Source organism: Ursus maritimus, unplaced genomic scaffold, assembly GCF_017311325.1.
Source record: "Ursus maritimus isolate PB19 unplaced genomic scaffold, ASM1731132v1 scaffold_22, whole genome shotgun sequence".
Classification (NCBI taxonomy): domain Eukaryota; kingdom Metazoa; phylum Chordata; class Mammalia; order Carnivora; family Ursidae; genus Ursus; species Ursus maritimus.
This window is the reverse complement of record NW_024424675.1, coordinates 26314292-26333919: the sequence shown is the minus strand read 5'-3', so window position 1 is coordinate 26333919 and position 19628 is coordinate 26314292. Positions and strand designations below refer to the sequence as shown.

General features: G+C 39.6%; 1 protein-coding gene across 4 annotated transcripts in view; it reads left to right on the top strand.

The window, feature by feature from the left end:
• Positions 1 to 19628, top strand: part of SAMHD1 (SAM and HD domain containing deoxynucleoside triphosphate triphosphohydrolase 1) — a 49760-nt gene that overhangs the window by 26960 nt on the left and 3172 nt on the right. For 3 of the 4 annotated variants that reach the window (XM_040638282.1, XM_008698122.2, XM_040638284.1), the window contains exons 8-15: positions 1514 to 1614; positions 1787 to 1895; positions 2736 to 2827; positions 3871 to 3986; positions 10969 to 11108; positions 11902 to 11997; positions 16784 to 16888; positions 18060 to 18197. In XM_040638282.1, coding sequence (XP_040494216.1) covers positions 1514 to 1614; positions 1787 to 1895; positions 2736 to 2827; positions 3871 to 3986; positions 10969 to 11108; positions 11902 to 11997; positions 16784 to 16888; positions 18060 to 18197 — 897 coding nt within the window. Of the gene's footprint in view, positions 1 to 1513; positions 1615 to 1786; positions 1896 to 2735; positions 2828 to 3870; positions 3987 to 10968; positions 11109 to 11901; positions 11998 to 12421; positions 12700 to 16783; positions 16889 to 18059; positions 18198 to 19628 lie in introns of those variants that run through there. The other variant, XM_008698123.2, reaches the window with a different exon arrangement.

Genomic DNA, 19628 nt, shown 5'->3' with positions numbered 1-19628 from the left:
AAAAATAAAATGATAAGAAAAATAGCATCTGGGGGTGCCTGGGTGGCACAGCGGTTAAGCGTCTGCCTTCGGCTCAGGGCGCGATCCCGGCGTTGTGGGATCGGGCCCCACATCAGGCTCCTCCACTGTGAGCCTGTTTCTTCCACTCCCGCTCCCCCTGCTTGTGTTTCCTCTCTTGCTGGCTGTCTCTATCTCTGTCAAATAAATAAATAAATTCTTTAAAAAAAAATAGCATCTGAAATATTTAGATATATGAAGATTAGAAAAAAAGTTGAATAGTTCAAAGGAAAATCTGTTTGGTTTTTTGTTTTAATTAAAAAGAAGTTGGGGTGCCTGGGTGGCTTGGTTGATTAAGTGTCCAACTCTTGGTTTTGGCTCACGTCATGATCTCAGAATTCTGAGATTGAGCCCCGTGCAGGCTCTGTGCTGGGCACGGAGCCTGCTTGGGATTCTCTCTCTCCTTCTCCATCTGCCCCTCCCCCAATAGATAGATAGATAGAGAGAGAGAGAGAGAGAGAGAGAGAGAGAGAGATAGATAGATAGATAGATAGATAGATAGATAGATAAATGGGGCACCTGGGTGGCTCAGTTGGTTAAGCATCTGCCTTCCACTCAGGTCATGATCCCAGGGTTCTGGGATCAAGCCCCACCTGGGGCTCCCTGCTCAGCAGAGAATCTGCTTCTTCCTCCTCCCTTCCTCCTGCTCACTCTCTCTCTCAAATAAATGAATAAGATACTTTTAAAAATAAATAATAAAAAAGAAGTTGAAAAATAATTTCCATCTGAGTTTGTTTTTTTCCTTGAATATATACAAATCTATTTGTCAGATGTAAGATGAAGAGCTGGATTTTGAAGCAAATACTCTATTTCCAAAATATAGGAGCTTCAAAAAAAATTTTTTTTGAGGTTTTATTTATTTATTTGATAGAGAGCATAAGCAGGGGGAGTTGCAGAGGGAGCGGAAATAGCAGTCTCCCCACTGAGCAGGGAGCCCAATGTGGGTCTCGATCCCAGGACCCCGGGATCATGACCTGAGCTGCAGGCAGCCGCTTAACTGACTGAACCACCCAGGTGCCCCAAAAATTCTTTGAACAGTACATTTCATTTAGACTAGATATGTAACTACTTTGAATGATAATACTATTTTCATGCATGAATTCAAGCATTAGCATATGAGAGACATTTTTACCAATTTATAATTAGATTTTATATTTTAAAGAAGCTTTTAAGCCAAGAAAAGAAGAAAGCTTGTTGGTTATGAGAAATGTAACAAGTTAGGATTCTTTCAATGGCACACGGTTTAGTATTAACAGGATATCACATACCTTAGCATTTCTTTTCCTTTTTGTACTGGTTTAGGAATTAAGTGGAAGAAGGAAAGAGTAGAACCTTCTAAGTTATCTCACATTCCCGTTCAAGTATCTGTTTATAATTTTTAGGTTAACACAGTTGCTTTGCTTGTAAATAGATATGGTTTGTATCCTAAATTTCAGTGAGTTTTCTTGTCTTCCAGTGGCCATATAAAGGGCGTCCTAAAGAGAAAAGCTTCCTTTATGAGATAGTGGCCAATAAAAGAAACGGCATCGATGTGGACAAATGGGATTATTTTGCCAGGTATGCACCAAACACTTCAGAAAAATTGGTTAAAATCCTTATATCCTTTAAATATATTTAATTTTTATTTAAATAAATAAAAAATGAAATCCTTATGTACATTTAGTGCTAATATTTAAGGTACAGTTTCCTTGTTGAAAAATTTCATCTCTCTGCTTTGAAATCTTTCCAGGGACTGCCATCATCTTGGAATCCAAAATAATTTTGATTACCAGCGCTTTATTAAATTTGCCCGTGTCTGTGAAGTAGATAATAGGAAGCGTATTTGTACTAGAGATAAGGTGAGCTATGTCAGAGGAATAATAAAGAATGTGTAGTTCCTAGTTCGAAGTCTAGAAGTAATCGTTCAATAATTTGGAAAAAATCACAACCTGGTAAATTGTCAATCTTTTTACTTTATGCTTAGCACTTGTAAGTATCTTAAAGTTCTTATCACTTCTGCATTGTTAAATAATAAAATTACAACAGACATTTATTGAGTATTGTGCTAGGCACTCTCTTTAAGTGCTTCGGGTGGAATAACTCGGTCCTCACAACCCTGTGAAATAGATACTATTCTTATGCCACTTAACAGGTGAGCAAATTGAAGCACAGAGAAGACATACAGTTAATAAATGGCAGAACTGGGGTTTCAGCTCAGAAAGTTTGACTCAGTTCTCATCCTTAACCATAGTTAGTGATCTATGTTGGTGTTTCATAATAGGTAAAATGCTAAATCATTAGGTCCCTGCTAGATTAGAGTCAAGTAACTGAAGAGTAGTATGGGATTGTACTATAGCAAGTCTTTCTTTTGAGAATAAATAATATAAGAAGAATAATGCCTGATTTCTAGACTTGTTGAGAAGATTAAAGAACATATTGAAGATGCCTAAAACAGAAGAGTTACAGAGTTAAAACAATAGATGTTGGTTTACTAAGAAGAAAAGTTGCAAACCAACAAATGGTTTTACTAACCTGCCTTGTAGTTTTTCAACGGGCTCAGGGATTTTAATGAGGTGTCTCCTGTGCATAGCCTTCTTGTCTGTCTGTCACCATCCCTTTTCCTTGTCCTAGGCACTTGTCTACTCACAAGGTACCATAACCTGACCCTGCATTAATATTTATTTCATGTTTTCCTGCAGGAGGTTGGGAATCTGTATGACATGTTCCATACTCGCAACTCTTTGCACCGCAGAGCTTATCAGCACAAAGTTGGCAACATCATTGATACCATGTAAGAAATTTGACTGCTGTTTCCCTATCAAATTTTTTATGATGCTTTGTTAGATCATTCGTGGGTCAAGTTGAGATTTCTAGATGAATTCAGGTGGATTTTAGATGAATAAATCTAAAATGGTTCCCTTCATACAACAAAAACTAGCATAAAGTAAACTTAACTTAGTTGGAGGAGGAGGAGGAGAATGAATAAAGGGGATAGATGAAGGGTAGAAGAGATAGCTTCAGCTAGCTGTGAGGAGGCAATGCTGACATGGCTTAGACCTCCCCAGAGGTATTTGCCTCTGTGCCAGATATTAGTATCAAGGTGAGAGACGGGACGTGAATAACTGACACTCTGAAACTAATGACAAAAATTAATTTTAAGGATTAAGATTAAGGTTTGCCCTCACCTTGTCAGTTATTTGTCAAAATAAGTAGAAAATTGTAAAACCAATAAGAATTTCACCTCTTCTCCCTGATCCAGTGAGAACCATAGCAGAAAAGTTTGGCCAAGTACAGATACAAGTACAGTCATACATCTCTATGAGATGCAAAGACCCATGAAGAGTTCTCAAAAGTAGAGTGTGAGTTAATTCCATGTGTCTGAAATAGTTTTAAATTGGCATGAGCAGACTAGTTAGAATACCTTCACCCATTTGTATGGTTGTTCCTTTGATAAGAAGTTTTTGTTTGATTTTAATTCAGAGAGATCTAGGTTCAAAGCCTGGTACTGCTGCTTCTTAATTTGGTTAAATGAAAATTACTTAATTTCTACATCTGCACGATGGAGGCCGATTACATCGATCTTGTTGGAAAAATTAAATAAGATAATGTATCTAAGGCCCCATATAATGCCTGGATCACAGTAAACACGGTAGCTCACAAATCACTCTGTGGTTATTTAGGCATTTATACATGATCCAAAGACAGTTGTCTTTAGCACATCAGTCTTAGGATTTTACTTCTCTAAAGTAGAAAGATTTCTTTAACGTTAAGCGTGGCATTAAGCAAATACTCAAATTTTCTCATAAGCATAAATTTTTATGAAATGATCTTTAGGATTACAGATGCTTTCCTCAAAGCAGACCCCTACATAGAGATTACAGGGGCTGAAGGAAAAAAGTATCACATTTCTACAGCGATTGATGACATGGAAGCCTTCAGTAAGCTAACAGGTAAGAGCCAGAAGGTAACACGGGTGGTCCATCTCAGATAAAGTATAAGCTAAATTCCAGATGGGTTCTTTTCCAAACATTCCAATGTATTTAATAGCCTCTCACGTGATGATATGCTTTTGGATTTGAGTTTTATCTCTGCTTTGTATTAACAATATAGCCTTGATGAAGTTATTTAACCTCTCTGACCCTTAGTTTCTTCATCTATAAAATGGCAGTATTGATACCTCGCATATAGTGTTGTTGTAGTATTTAAATGAGGCATAACACCTAGTATAGTACTTGGCACATACGTACCCAATATTTACTATTATTTAACTTATAATACAGCTGGACTAATAGCAGACTCGCCCTTTTAACATTATTTTTGTTGTAAAACACAGGAAACCAGGAACATTTTGCCACACCTCAGCAGAAACAAAACCTGCAGCTTAGGGTGGGAAGGGAGAGGTGAAGGAGTTGCAGCTGGTTCTGTCACGTGTGAAAGTGCAGACTGAGCAGTGAAGATGAGCAAAGCAAAAGAAGTAGACCAAAAAGTATGCACCAGTTTTAGTTCTTAGTTGCATATCATGAAACTGACTCTGTCTAAAAAGAAAGTTAGAAAGCAGTCACATAGCTTGTAGAATCCGTGGAAAGGCTGGAGATTCTTAAAATGAGCAAAACCAACACAAGCTCCATGGCCTAAGACAGCCAAGATCACTTGCCATGAGCGTCTGTGAGTGGTACTACTGTTTCTATCACTGCTCGATTCTGTCTGGCAGCACGCTGCCAGAATGAGACCCACACCAGTTCCTCGGAAACCATCTTTGAAGAAGAACCAGTATTCTTCATTTCCAACCATTCGTAGATTAATACTTTTGTAGAACACTAAAAATGAGTTACCAGTAAAATGAAATGGGGTGGGGGGGTAGAACATATAAAATACAACCCCAAATATTTAGTATTGAGTTTGACAGACTTAACATATATTTCAATAAATAGAATCAAAAGAAACAAAAATTTAAATAAGAAAAGTTATATGTATTCTTTTTTTTTTAAGATTTTATTTATTCATTTGACACAGAGAGAGAGAGGGGGGCAGAGGCAGAGGGAGAAACAGGCTCCCCACTGAGCAGGGATTCCGAAGTGGGGCTCCATCCCAGGACCTGGGATCATGACCTGAGCTGAAGGCAGATGCTCAGCTGACTGAGCCACCCAGGCACCCTGTATTATTCTTTAAAAATATACATGTAGGTGATGCAGAGTCCCTATTACACTTGTAACTTTTTAGTTATTTTCCAATCCTAAGTAAATCAAAAATTAGAAGTGAAATAGTGATGCCTCATATTAAGTATCTTTGTGCACACTCAGAATATTGTGTACATCAGAATTTAAGGTTTATAATGTAACAAGCAACTTTCCTTCTTAATTAATCTGGATTGGATTGATGACAGACACAGGGGATAATGTGTATCTAAATTGTTTCTGTGTTTTATTTTAATAACGTCATTGTAGATACTAATCTCCCATTGTTGTGTTGGTAGGAATGAAAGATGAGGTTATATAACAATTTGAGCAAGCTGGGGCTATTTTTATTTTTTATTTTATTTTTAAAGATTTATTTATTTGACGGAGAGAGAGTACAAACGGGGAGCTGCAGGCAGAGGGAGAGTCTGAGCAGGGAGTCTGATGTGGGGCTTGATCCCAGAACCCCAGGATCATGACTTGAGCCAATGGCAGACACTTAACTGACTGAGCCACCCAGGCACCCCGGGGCTATTTTTAACTTTTGTTCATAATGAAGCAGACGATGCCGTATTTAAAAAGTCATCTGAAAAAAAAAAAAAGTCATCTTCAGTCTTTATCAGAAGCCAGTTCTAACAATTTATCCTGTAATACTATATTACATTTCTACTATCTCTTGGTGAAAAGAAATGAATTGAGGATTTTATGCACTTTTGGGTTAACTGACAAACCATAAAGTATACAGTTTAATGTGCTCTTACTGCACAATTATACAGAGCTCTCACCGTGAAGGTTCTATAATCCCCAAACTGGCTTTTCCCCTGTTCAGTGAGATGAGTCCACTGATTATGCACTTGGATATTGTATTAATGTCAAAAATGCCAGACAAAATATTAGGTCACATTTTTGTGCTTTATCTGCCAGAGTATGGGAGAACAAGCATATGGACTTTCTAGCTCTCATAATTTGAGACAGGGATAATCTTATCTTTCTGGCATACTATTCAGAGCCGTCCTATAATCCTTATTGGCCTTAACTGCATGACCTGGAAGGAATAGGACCATGTGAGCCTTCATTACCTTTGCTGCTTTTCCAAAAGTCAACTTACTTTATCTAAAAGTCTCCAGTTCTTGTTTTTTAATTTTTTAGAATGTTTCTCCACTTATTGGGAAGTGTTGAACACCTAGAACAGTGTTGAAAGTATTTTACAGTGAACACTTGTACACTCACCCCCTAAATTCTAGCATTTACTGAACTTGCTTTATTACTTATCTATCACTTACCAACCATCTGTACATCTTATTAATCCATCTTAATTTTGATGCATTTTAAAGTTTTTTTTTTTTAATTTTTAAAAGGAGTTATTTATTTTTAGGGAGAGAGAGAGAGAGCGTGCACGTGCATGCATGAGTGGGGGGGATCTCCAGCAAACTCCCTGCTGGGTGCAGAGCCCAACATGGGGCTCAGTCCCAGGACCCTGAGGATCATGACCCGAGCCAAAACCAAGAGTTGGACACTCAACCGACTGAGCCGCCCAGGTGCCCCAGTTTTGATGCATTTTAAAGCAAATTGCATGGGGCACCTGGGTGGCTCAGTCCATTAAGTGTCTGCCTTCAGCTCAGGTCATGACCCCAGGGTCCTGGGAATGAACCCTGAATCAGGCTCCCTGCTCCACGGGGAGCCTGCTTCTCCCTCTCCCTCTGCTGCTCCCCCTGCTTGTGCTCTCTCTCCCTCTGTCAATAAATAAATAAAATCTTAAAAAAAAAAAAAGTGAACTGCAGATACCACTACATTTTACCTTAACTCCCTTAGCATGCAAATTAACTGAAGTTCAACAATTATTTATAGATTTTTTCTTCTGATGTAAAATTCACATGCAATTTATATAAATGTACAAATCTTACGTACATTTGCTAGTGCTTTGACAAATGCAAAATACAGAACATTATCTTCTCCTTAAAAAGTTCCCTCATGCTTCTTCCTTGTCAGTTCCTGCCCCCACCTTACCCCTAGAAACAACCACAACTTGCCAATTCTAGACTTTTTTTAAGTTTATTTATTTTCAGTAACTTCTACACCCAACATGGGGCTCAAACTCATGACCCTGATCTCAGTAGTCGCATGCTCTTCCGACTGAGCCAGCCAGGCGCCTCTGTTCTAGACTTTTATATAAATGGAATCATACAGTGTGTACTCCTCTCTGTAGGGCTCCTTTTTACTCAATGTTATGTATTTGAGATTCATCCAGATTGCATGCATCAGTAGTTTATTCCTTTTTATTGCTGAGTAAGAGATCATCATATGAATATGCCATAGTTTGTCCTCACCGATCTTAAATTCCTATTTATATAAGTTCCTATAAATATTCCTATAAATGTTTCAGCTTACGTGGAAGTTGGCTATCTTAAGCATTGCAAATGTTATGATTCCTGTCTTAGGTAACCATTTTCTTACGTTAGTCTTTATCCCTCAATATTCCTAGGCAATAGATGGACCTTATCCTTCCCTTCTTCCTCAGCAAGCTCCCTTATCCCAAAATCCCTTAATTAAATTGGAATCATAGAATGTTAAATTTAAAAGGACCTAAGAGATCATCTACTTAAAACTCTTCAAGGGACGCCTGAGTGGCTCAGTCGGTTAAGCATCTGCCTTTGCTCAGCTCATGATCCCAGGGTCCTGGGATCGAGTCCCGCGTGGGGCTCTCTGCTCAGTGGGGAGCCTGCTTCTCCCTCTGCCTGCCACTCCCCCTGCTTGTGCGCGTACGCTCGCTCTCTCGCTTCCTCTGACAAATAAATAAAATCTTAAAACAACAACAACCACCACCTCCTCAAATGAGGAAACAGAGGCCAAGTGAGGGAAAGCAACTTATCCTAATAAATGGCAAAGCTAAACTCAACTCTTCTGACTCCAAAGTTGAATGTTGTTTACACTGTTTAATTAAGAGTGATGTATAGTTATTCAGTTTAACATACAAGCAGTGTTATTAACTTTTGTATGTAACTCTTTTCCGAACACAAATATGTGGAACAAATAGAGCTTTCCCACATGGCTAGTGGGAATCCAATGGTACAGCCACTTTGGAAAAGTTTAGCATTTTCATATAAATATGTATTTATCCTATGATCCAATAATTCCTCTTCTACGTACTTACCCAACAGAAATGGAATGTAAGTCCACCTAAAAGCCTGTACCTTATAAGAGTAAGGTAAAAGGCATAAGAAATATATCAGTAAAATTCTGTGGGGTTCAAAGGAAGGAGGAATTACATCTCTAGTTTGGTTGGATTAAGGAAGATTTCACAGTGAGGTGCCTTTTGATATGAATCTTGGGGATTAGGTAGGCTTTCAGGAAGTGAGATTTTGGGGCACCTGGCTGGCTCAGTAGAGTATGTTACTCTTGATCTTGGAGTCGTAAGCTCAAGCCCTATGTTGGATATAGAGATTACTTAAAAAAAATAAAATTTAAAAAAGAAGTGAGGGATGCCTGGCTGGCTCAGTTGGTAGAGCAGGTGACTCGTGATCTTAGGGCTGTGAGTTTGAGCCCCATGTTGGATGTAGAGATTACTTAAAAAAAATTAAAAGAAGTGAGATCCTGTGATGGGGGAAGCATTCCATTAATTCACATAGGAATAGGGTAGGTAAAGGCATGGATTAGAAAAGTGTGGTCTTACTATGTTAAAGTAAAATTGCTATTTTTCAAACTGTGTGTATAATAATATGTAAAGAAATAATGAGGGGCGTCTGGGTGGCTCAGTCGATTAAAGCATCTGCCTTCGGCTTGGGTCGTGATCCCAGGGTCCTGGGATCGAGCCCCTTATCTGGCTCCCTGCTCAGCGGAGAGCCTCCTTCTCCCTCTCCCATTCCCCTTGCTTGTATGCTGTTTCTTTCTCTGTCAAATAAATAAATAAAATCTTAAAAAAAAAAAGAAAGAAAGAAAGAATGAAAACTATAGATAGAAAGATGGTTTGTGAAAAGCATCACTGAGAGGATGAGGAATGTGTTAACCATAGATTGATTAGGGAAAAATGTATACACATCAGTGAGGTGAATGGCATAGGGCTGCCAGTACTTTATTTTGCCAAGAAAAACCATTTTTAGTAAAACGCATTTTGCAAAATGCAATAATTGTTTCAGTCAAGGATCACCAATAAATGCTAAACCATTGGTCGAAAACTTATTGGGATAATCATATAGTCTCAAAATACTACCCTATGGATTATTTGTTAATTACAAAAGGAAAACTACATTTATAATAGAGAAAGCTTGGATTATTGCCTTAACCAGCTGATGGAATTTAACAACCAATAATGGTAACGTCTCATCATGGGACTCCTGATTCATTGAGCCAGGCACATCGCTTATATAATGTTCTTGACAACAGTGTTTAACCTGAATCTAATGGTAAAGAAACAGATAAGTTCAAAGTGTGGGACATTGTCCAAAATGAGTGTCTGAACTTTTCTAAAAGGTCAGCATCATGAAACAAGTCAGGGGGAATTATTCTAGTCCTAGACTAAAGGAGACCAAAGAATATGAGAACTAATGTCATCCATAATGCTTGATTGGTTCTCTATCCAGCAACATAAATCCATAAATTGCATTATTTTAACAATTAAGTAAATTCAAATATAGACTGTTATGTTAGGTATTTTTATATCAGCCTTTAATCTTTTGGCACTTGATAGTGGTTATGTAGGAGAATGTTCCTGTTCTTGGGAGATACATGCAGAAGTATTTAGGAGTAGAGGGTCTTGATGTCTGGAATTTTCAAATATTTCATCAAAACTGTGTGCAAAAAAAAAATTGTGTGTGTACACATGCACAGTGTATGTATATGTAGAAAAATGTTAACAGTTGATGGATTTAGGTGAAAGGTATTTTATTTTGAAATTTTTCAAAATTAAAAGTTGGAGGAAAAAAGGAAAGGAAAAAGAACTAACTTCTAGGGTGCCTGGCTGACTCAGTTGGGCATGAGACTCTTGATTTCAGGGTTGTACGTTTGAGCCCCACATTAGGTATAAAGATTACTTAAAAATAAAATCTCTTTTTAAGAAAAAAAATATTTGAGAGAGAGAGAATGCAAGTGGTGGGGGAGAGGGAGAGAAGCAGACTTGCTGGTAAGCGAAAAGCCCGATGACACTGGGCTCGATCCCATGATTCAGAGATCATTACCTGAGCCGAAAACAAGAGTCGAAGTCAGATGTTTGACTGACTGAGCCACCTGGGTGCCCCAAAAATGAAATCTTAAAAAATAAAATATAATTTTAAAAGAAAAAAAGAACTACCTTCTGCTTTTATCATGGAATGGAACTTTACAAAACTTTTCATTGTGAAATTTACAAATTCCACGAACCCATCACTGAGCTGCAACAATTATCAACACAGCAATTTTGCTTCACCTACTCTATCCAACCACTCCCGTAAGATACTGCACTATTTTGAAGCAGCTCTCAGACATAATTTTATAATTACTTAAATATCATTCTCTTCAAGAAAACAAAACATAACAACAAATTAATACACCCCTATTTACCCATCATCCAGCCTTAAGCCATCAACGCCAGTACAATCTTGCTTGTCTCCACTCTCTCCCATTCACTAGATTATCGTGAAGAAAATCCAAGACATTGAATGTTCTACTGTGCTTACATTGGTAAATGTCCACTTGAAATCATTTCAGAAGGACAGTCCCGTATGAGTCTTCTTACATCTTTTTTTTTTTTCCATCTTAATCTACTGAAATTTTATCAAATTGGCAGATAACATTTTTCTGGAGATTTTATATTCTTCTGATCCTAAACTGGATGCAGCACGAGAGATTTTAAGAAAAATCGAATACCGTAATCTATACAAGTATGTGGGTGAGACTAAGCCAAAGGGAAAAACAAAAATTGAAAGGGTAAGTTAAGTTGTCAAACACCTTTCCAGTAGTGAAAGGTCTCTCTCTTCCATTTGTCCTCCCACAGGAAACCATTAACCCATCATAATACCACAACTCGGTTCTAAGCCCTTTATGTTCATTTCTACTTAATCTTCTCATCAGTAACGTGTTCTTTGTTCTGTCCTGTAGATGAAGGAATTGAGGCTTGGGAGAGATTAAATAACTTGCCTGTGGAAGCACAGTTAGGGAGCCAGTATTCAAAGCCAAGTCTGACTTAGTCCAAACCTTTACTCTCTCATCCCAGAAGTTGGCGGGGGGCGGGGGGGGGCAAATTTTGGCTAGGTCCAATGGCAAGAAATCGGGGCCTCAAAATACGTTATCTGCATGAGCTTCATGGAGACCCTAAGGACCTGCTGTTCCTAATTTCTTCTTTCACACTCTATCAGGTTCTCCCAGATGATGCGTGCCAAATATCTGTATCTGTCTTCCCTTCTTGCTTGTGGAAGGTTTTTCTCTTTGCCAGAAAGCCAGTAACATGAGCCATACTGATAACTACACCCTGCCTCATAACACTTTCCTCTTATTTTACTAATAGATCAATGCCACATCTTTTTTTAACGTGAAAATTATTGTTAATAGAATCACTCTGTTGTGGTTTGTTTGAAGAATGGCGGAAGCCATGTATTTGTTAAGGCTATCTCTACCCACTTTTCCTAGTAAAGTGCCATTTTCAGAGAGGGAACCTTTTGTGGCATAAAGACTTAATGATGAAAAACTGGGGTTCTAACATGAGGAGTCTTGTCTTTTCTAGGAAGACTATAAATGCCTTCCAGAAGAAATTGCCAGCGCTAAACCTAGTGATATATTGCTGGAAGCTGAGCTGAAGGCTGAAGACTTAATAGTGGATGTAAGTAATTAGCCTGACAATATACTAAGTAAAGACATTTTTTTTAAAGATTAAAGCCTCCCCCATTCCATTATAAAAGTAGTACATGTTTATGAAAGAAAATTTGGGAAATACAGAAAAATAGAGGGAAGGAAGAGAATCACCTGTGATCTCCAAGAATCAACATTAACCAGTTTTTTTTTTTAATTTTCTTTGACACTGATATTTTTCATGTAATTGTGATCATGTGTTTAGCAGAACATTGTGTATATTGATTTTTGAACGTTTCTTGATCACAACAGTAATCTATGCCAATTATTTTTTAAAATTGTCCACACACACAAAGGAAAAAGACTTTTTTAAACCCCTTCACAGAGGCTGTAGTGTCTTGGTTCCTAACAAGACTGTCAAATGGCTTTCTCACATTCTCCTTTGTTTCTTATAGGAGCTGCTTTTCAGAGTTCTACTTCTCTGAAATCTTGGGACGGTGTTACCCGTGTATCTTTTTTTCCCCATAAGCCTCTCATTTGCTGCTTTCTTGTTGATGCATCTTTGGTGAAGGGTGGTCTCTCCATAACCATTCTTTACCAAGGGATACAATGAGTGAATTGTCCTGGACCCAGGCTGTTCACTTGGCTGAGGGTTCAAGTGCCTCACACCTGCAGATCAGGCTACGGTTTCCTGTTTCGTTAGATGAAATGACACCAGAATAAAGGGATTTTCTGAATTTCTGAGTTTCTGAGATTCCCGCATGTTTTCCCTGGGCTGTCACATGTCCACTCTTGCCCTCAGTGCTTTACTTGAGGGTCTGCATTGCCGTCAGCTCAGCGCACTATCCTCGTCAATGCCTGACCTCCCATCTGCCTTTTCTCTCAACGTGTGATCTGCTAATGAATGTAGGATCAGATGTACGTGAAGAGACATAGGAGAAGACAGCACACACACGATTAAACTTGCATTAACCTAAAGGCAAATTGATGGAGGAATGAAAGATCTTTTTTTTGACTATCAGACATGTAAGAACAAAAAACCGTTAAAGATTTTGTTATGATAAAGGTATGTGAAAATGAGAATGTAAATTGATACAGGAGACCAAATTAGGATCGATGTTAACCAACCCAGCAATTTCACTCTAGGTATTTGTTGTAAGGAGATAATTAGTTTTGAAAAAAGAAAAAGAAAAAAAGAAAGAAAGCACAAATCTATATATTGTGGCATATTATGGTGCAAAATAAGGGGGGAGAAGGATATATATTTCAATAGGAAATACAGTGGAATAGCGCAAACATTTAAAGTTTTTAAGATGGAGAGACATTTATAACTGAAAAAGCAATATTCAGAATGATTTTATTTTTGTTTCTTTAAATGTATATACAAGTGTGTGTACAGTAAGCACACTGAAAAAAATTCTGGATGTATTGGTAAAATGTTAACATTGTTTCTACGTGGGTGGTGGAATTGCAGGTATTTTTTTTTTTTTACTGAGAGTATGGTAAAGAGATTCGAAACCAGAAAAAGGTGGGTAAAGATGGGGCTAAGAACGGTGAAGCCCTTTTGTATTCTGAGAAAGCAATTAAAATTGCTAATTAAATGTCTTATCATGTATTAACTTCTCAGTTTTAGTTTGGCAACGTAATATATTTATGTGGTGTATTTTACTATATGTGCCTCCTTTTAGGACTGTGTGTAGTAACTTTTATGATTACTTAATGAGCTATAAAACTTAATTTTACTTTTTAGAATTAAAGCTTCATAGTTGTTGATCTGTGGCTACTTTTTTGCTCTTGAGTCCTTGGTTAAGAACGGGAACTCCAACTATTATAATATTGCCTTTCTGGAAAAATAACCGTTTCATCAAATCTGCGTTAAAGAGGAATTTCTAGTTTTATATGTTTTGGAGAAAATAGGACTTGTTTTTATTTCCAGTCTAAAAGCAAGGAAATAAATACCCACGAGCTGGTGGCACTGCTGAAAGTTGCTGAAAATTTGATTAGTGTTCATACCTTACCATGATGTGTAACAATGTCAAGGCTACATTGGGTCCCTCCCCACATGAAACAACACCCAGGAGAGAAGACTATGATAGCACCAGCCCTGGGTTCATGGGGAGACTGAGCAGTAGCTCCCTCCCAGGTAAAGGGGCGCAGAACACTCACGGCAGCTCTCGAAGCCAGTAGCACACACACACAGGGAGACATACCCCTGGTCTGACTTTGGGACCATAGCTGAACCTCAGATGCCTACTTTTTTCTCACAGGGTACTGGCAGAACAGCTACCAAACCTCATAGACTTTTTGTTTGTTTGTTTTCTTCAGGAACCAGCCGCAGGATAAACTCCTCTTATCGTCTGTTCTTTTCTGTACCATCATCATCAATTACTCTATTTTTTCCCCCTCTTATTTCCAGACCCTCCCTTTCTCCCAGTCCTGTCCATGGCGTCCTTCCACTCCGTAATTAACACACTTCCCTGGATCCTCAGCCTCTCTGTTGACTCTCTTTGCCCTTGCTGCATCCTGGCTGTTCCCTAAGAACCTGATGTTCCTGTAGCCCCTTCAGGAAAAGTGTATTCCTCAGGGTCAGGGACCTTCCTGTTCATCAGTCCTCTTGTTCACTTCAGGTCCCCTAATATCACTTCAAGACCCTATGCAAGATCCCTGTTCCTCTGAGACTGGTATCTCCCAGCCTGCTGTCCTCTTAGTTGAAGATTTTGGCATGGTTTAGAGCCTTTCTCCTTGTTCCAGTTCTGCAGTGGTCCTTGGTGACTTCATAGTCCACATGGCCGGCCAATTCTGATCAATCTCTTCATCCTTATCCTCAGTGATCTTATCCTCTCCACCTCCGCCAACACTCAGCAGATTACATTCTGACCTTATGGACATTTGAAAATAACTTCCCTTTAAAAATCACTGATTGGAGCATCCAGTCTGTCCTCAAACCCCCTTCTTCCTTATGTGCTTGTTTCTTGCTCATCAGGACCTCTAGATTATTGTCTCCTCTCTTTCTTCCAGCTTGTCAATGACCTTCTATCTCTACTTCTCTCCCAATCTTAGATTCTGTGATGAATTCAGTCATTTTCTTTTTTTTTTTTTTTAAGATTTTATTTATTTATTCGACAGAGATGGAGACAGCCAGCGAGAGAGGGAACACAAGCAGGGGGAGTGGGAGAGGAAGAAGCAGGCCCATAGCGGAGGAGCCCGATGTGGGGCTCAATCCCATAACGCCGGGATCACGCCCTGAGCCGAAGGCAGACGCTCAACCACTGTGCCACCCAGGCGCCCCCAATCATTTTCTACAATTACGTTCAACTCCCTTGCCTTTCTTTGCATCTACCCACCAAAAGGCTGAATGACATTTCAACATTAATTGGGCCCTCCAGACTTCTGGTAGGCTGCGTGGAATTCTCTCAGTCTCCATAATGACAATTTCAAACCATCTCCACTCTTCTAACAGACCTCCAGCCCTGTTCCCTGTTCACAACTGTATTCACCCCTCTGGGACTAACCCCACTTTGGCCCTTATTTCAGAGATAAAATATAAGCCATTAGGTAGGAACTCTCTCAACCTACACCACCGAATAAGCCTCCATCTGCAACTGTGTTCAGCCTTCTCTCTGGTAGTGGGGAAATGTCTCCCTTCTTATCAAAGGCTAAGGGTAATCCTTTTACTTGTGCTCTAGACAGGGGGCTGTCTGATAGAACTTTCTGTGATGCTGGAAATAGTCTATAATTGTGCTGTCCATTTTGGTAGCCCCTAGCCACATGTGGCTGTTGAGCACATTTCAAGTTGCAACTGCAACTGAGTAACTAATTTTTTTATTGTATTTAATGTTAATGACTTTAAAATTAAAAAGCCACATGTGACTAGTGGCTAGACATTGAGCAGTATGGCCATAGAGCCATTCATCTTAGCATTTCTATGGAACCCCAGGATCCGTTCTGTCCTCTCTGGCTTCCCCATCAGCCGTTAAACAGACTTTCATCTCAGGAAAACAACAAACGTCGCACTTGTCACTCCTCCTCTTCTTTAGGGTCAAACTCATTGAAAGGTTGCCCCCCTCCTTACCTTTTCTAGGTATGGTGTTCTTCTCTACATTCTTCTCTTTTGCATCTTTTCAACAGTCAAGCTTCTAAAAGTTGTCTTCTCTTTATTTCACTTTTTCCTGAACCTCTCGTCTGTCGCCATCACCATACTAGAGCTATTCTTCCAAATTCACCAGCGACTTCAGTGTTACTTCACCCAGTGGACCATGGCAGCCCTGTCTGCCTCCGAGCTGTTTCTTCTGCCTGGAATTCTTCTCCTTCCCACATAGATAGACCTACCTGGCTAATTCCTGCTCACTTTCCCAGGAAAACACGCCCAGTCATTCCCGGGGAGCCCCAGACTGCTAGGCTCCCTGGTTACAAAGTTTCACGGCACCCTTTGCTTCTCCTTGGTAGCTCTTAGAACAAATGTAGTTAGATTATTACTTTTACAATTATTTATTCAACCTCAGTCTAGGCCACATGTGCTGTGGGGGCTGGGATTGTATCACGTTTCCTTGTACCTATAGTACCTGTCACAGTGGCTGTCACATAGGCATACCTACTTAAGTTGAAAGCACAAACACCTCCCCCACCGCACCCAGATTTCAAGACCAAATCCCTATGGCACATGCACCAGAGTTATTTTTATCCTACTGTGAGCTACCTTGTCGGTGCCTTATTTCTGAACCTCCGGAGAGCTCTGCTCCATTTCTTGTGGTGCTTCTACATCCCTGAATTCATTTCACTGTTACGTGAGTGATGGCTAATTTATTGCTTTTATTAAGGTTATCAACATGGATTATGGAATGGAAGATGAGAATCCTATTGATCATGTTCGCTTCTATTGTAAGAGTGACCTCAGCAAACCAGTCAAGATTACGAAAGATCAGGTAACTACTTAGGTAAAACAAATACGCTGTAGTGGCATTTGGCAAATCTACGGTAAATTTGCGTTTTACATGCAGGTTAGGTCTTAAAGTCAATGTATATAGTAAAATAAAAGAAAGTAATTATTATTAAAACTGAAGTATATCTGGGGGCACCTGGGTGGCTCAGTCAGTTGAGCATCTGACTCTTGGTTTCAGCTCAGGTCATGGTCTTGGGGTCATGAGATCAAATCCCACATTGGGCTCTGTGCTCACTGCAGAGTCAGCTTGGGTTTCTCTGCCTCTCCCTCTGTCCCTCCGACCCCCAACTTGCCCGTGTTTGCTCTCTGTCTCAAATAAATGAATAAATAAAATCTTTTAAAAAATGGGCTGCCTGGGTGGCTCAGTCGGTTAAGTTTCTGCCTTCTGCTGAGTACCTGATCCCAGGGTCCTGGGATCGAGCCCCGTGTTGTGTGCTCTACTCAGTGGGGAGTCTGTTCCTCCCTCTGCCGTTTCCCCTCACCTGTGCTCTCTCTTTCTCTCTCAAATAAATAAGATCTTTTAAAAATCTTTAAAAAATTAAATATATCTGATTTTTGTGTAGACTAGACCATCGTAGCAGCCAGTTTTTCCTATTTGCTGAACATAGATGAAAGCACTGTTTTTGGTTTCAAGGCTAGGTTATAAGTCTGGTGGGAAAGTAGTGCTGTATGGTTGACGTCATGAAAGTTAAATGTGCTTATTTGCATATCTTTTAATGAGAGTCTGGTCTACGTATAATTACACAATACAAACTTTTAGTCTTTTATTGACATAAAATTGTGGGGAATTTTGCAATATGACAGCTACCTTGAATTCTTTTCTTTGGATGATAATTAGGATTAAACAGCAAAACAGTGTGGTGTTTTTAATATAACACCAAGAATGGAGCTTGATGGGGTGCCTGGGCGGCTAAGTCACTTAAGCATCTGACTTCAGCTCAGGTCATGATCCCAGGTTCCTGAGATCATGCCCCATGTCGGGTTCTGTGCTCGGCAGGGAGTCTGCTTGTCCCTCTCCCTGCTCGCTCATGCTCTCTCAAATAAATAAATAAGATCTTTAAAAGAAGAAGAAGAAGAATGGAGCTTAGGAACAGCCGATGTCTCTTCAACATATGAATTCAAGATGACAGTGAAATCTTTTCTTCCTTGAATAGGTTTCAGAGCTTTTGCCAGAGAGATTTGCAGAGCAGCTCATTCGCGTGTACTGTAAGAAGACCGATGCAAAAAGCTTGTTTGCCGCACAACAGCATTTTGTTCAGTGGTGCTTAATCAGAGACTTCACCAAGCCGCAGGTGGGTGGTTTATTACTCACGTGCATTGCACAACTTTTTATTTTTAAGTAAAAACCAAAAGAGATCTTTCCTGCCCTCCGAAAAGTTCTCATTTAAGTTATAGTCACTTGGTTATGGTTTTGGGGGGAATAAAAGTTTTTCCACTTTAAGGTTTCCTTTTAAAATGTTTGACTCTGTGTCAACTAGTGATTTCTTCCTTCACCAATGGTGAGTGGGTACTCTGTTTATCATTATTATCCTCATACTGTGAAGGTGTGATAGTACTTAACAATGTTCTCACCAGTTGTTTCCCCTCCTCCCAGTGACCTGGGAAATGAGTCGTAGTATCCTCATCTTTCAGAGAAGATTACCAAAGCTGAGTAGTTAAATTGTTTAAGGCCACATACAAGTGATAGTAAGCTTTCTAACTTATTATTTTAAACTCATCATTCCTAAAACTGTAAACTATTTAAATTTTCTAGAATAAGACAATGGAGAGGAAGAGGGGCCAAGCTGTAGTTGACAATCCTATGGCGAATGTTGTTAAAGTTGTCCCGTACTGACCTGGCCATAGCAGGTGCCTGGCACAGAGAAAGTGGCCAGTCGATATTTGTTGACTGTCTGTATGAAATAATTGGTAGGCAGGTGGGAAGCTACATTCTACTTCCTAGCCCAGTACTCTCTCCCGCAACACCGTATCTGCCTTCCCCCAACCCCAATTGTGTGCTGAAGGAAACAATAATGTAGGAGCATCCCGGTAGTCGGTACCTTATCAAGTGCTAGAATGAATGATACAGATGAGTTCTGTTAGGATTCTAAGAGTTAAGAGAGAGGTCAGGAAAGCCCTTTGAAGGAGAAGGGGTTCTACTGGATCCAGAAGGCTGGATTGTGTTTGAATGAGTAGCAGGGAGAAAGGTGGATGTGGTTAGTCATGGGAGCAACCCAATGGCATGAAACTGGAACAGGTGGAGTGTGTTTGGGGGCCGTGAGGAGATCGGCTGTGTGGACTCGAGAATTCCTACTAGTGAGTGGTGAGAGGTTGAATGGGAAGAATAGACTGAATTCTGGAGAGCCTTGCATAATCGACTAAGCAGGAAGACTTCTTATGAACAGCCGGGAGGGAACCATTGAGAGAATTCGAGACTTACTGTGAGGCCGTCCTTACTTACTTCTGTATTTGTTATCTCCGACTAGAATGAGACCCATGGGAAGGAGGAAGTGTGTCTGTCTTAGGTAATGTAACGCCTAAGGAAGCTAAACCACTGATTAAGAAAGAAAACTAGCAGCAGATGGACTGGAACTTGGAGAGACTGGAAGTAGAGAGAGACAAGAGGCTGTTGAAGTTCAGCCATCTGGCAGTAACTACTTTAAAGCTAAGATACATTCACTCATTGAATGAGGATTTTTGCCAGGCCCTACGTTAGGTACCAGAGATGGAACAGCCCCTAAGAC